At 37.1% G+C, this 1334-nt stretch overlaps 1 protein-coding gene across 1 annotated transcript in view; it reads left to right on the top strand.

Moving 5' to 3' along the window:
• Positions 1-262: 262 nt before the first annotated feature.
• LOC119581625 (phospholipid scramblase 1-like) overlaps positions 263-1334 on the top strand; it is a gene marked incomplete at its 5' end in the record, with an annotated part of 1728 nt that continues 656 nt past the window's right edge. Inside the window, 2 exon segments of the mRNA XM_037929745.1 lie at positions 263-436; positions 987-1148. Coding sequence (XP_037785673.1) covers positions 263-436; positions 987-1148 — 336 coding nt within the window.

The following is a 1334-nucleotide window of genomic DNA, read 5'->3' as shown; positions in this document are numbered from 1 at the left end:
GAGGGTTATTGTTTTATTATTTGTATACTTATTTCTACAAATTAGTAGCAACTTCTGAAAGAACCATATTTAGCAGTGCTCATCAGATCTTAAATTATCTTTTGGCATGTTTGGATTCTTTGAAATAGGGGGTTCTCTTGAAAGCTGCTCAGTTGTGATGCAAATAAAGACATTTCATTTTACTGCTCTAACTGCCATTACTTACTTTTGATATATGCATAGATATTTTAAACATATTTACACAAGGCTCTTGAATTTGCAGTCTATGGAAGTGTCGGCTCCTCCTGGGACTCCGATTGGCAGCATACATCAGGAATGGAGTATCTGCACACCTATAGCAGGCAAATTTACTGTAAGAAATGTGTCAGGAGATGTTGTGTTGAGGATCCAGGGCCCAGTGTGTGCCATCAGCTGTGGAGATGACGTGGAATTCAAGGTTTGTCTGCATGTGTAGATTTTATGGTCATGTGTCTGTCAGTTTATGTTGAGTCACTACATATATGTATACATGTGCTCAAGTGTGAAGTTACGTGTTTAGGGATAATTGTAAAAACTACATACAGAAGTAAATATGTAGGCAACTGTTCCTTCCAGTATCTATAATTTTTATATTTTATAATTTCCCTGATACAAATTTACCTGGAACTGCACTTTTAATTTGCATAGACTGAAGTGGCACACATGGAAAATATATACAGGTTTAACTTAATATTTGAAATTCTGGGGGGGAAAAAAATTGTTAATCTGCATTTGCCATGTTGGATGGATTAGATGTGATTAGATGTGATTAGATTAGCTCAGGGAAACTGTTTGAATTCTTATTACCACTTGCAGGTTAAGGAATAAAAAACATAAACTGATTTGTTTCCATTGTCACGGAAAATTATTTGTACAGATGCTGTAGTGATGCTGACTGTAGAAAATACTGTCTCATATTAGACTGAATTTCCTCTGAACTTGTATTTCCTTCCTGTGAATACTTGTAGGTTTTTACTGCTGATGAATCTGCACAAATCGGCTGTATCACCAAGCAGTGGCGAGGATGCTGTGCTGAGGCGTTTACAGATGCTGACAGCTTTGGAGTCACCTTCCCCATGGATCTGGAAGTACGCATGAAGGCTCTCCTCATTGGTGCCATGTTCTTGATTGTAAGTTCTTCATTGTGTCTGTTAACTTAGTGCAAGGAAGGGAGAGACTGTACTTTGTCTACTCACTATTCGCATTATCAAAGGCAAAAGTATTGCAGCATCTTAAGAAATACCATGCCTGTTATCAGAGGGACATTACAAAGCTAGTACTATGAAATTTAACATTTCTTTATTTGCTACTCATTC

The sequence above is a fragment of the Penaeus monodon genome, chromosome 15 (assembly GCF_015228065.2).
Source record: "Penaeus monodon isolate SGIC_2016 chromosome 15, NSTDA_Pmon_1, whole genome shotgun sequence".
Taxonomy (NCBI): Eukaryota; Metazoa; Arthropoda; class Malacostraca; order Decapoda; family Penaeidae; genus Penaeus; species Penaeus monodon.
Note: the sequence above shows the minus strand (reverse complement) of the source record. Positions and strands in the feature narration are given on the sequence as shown.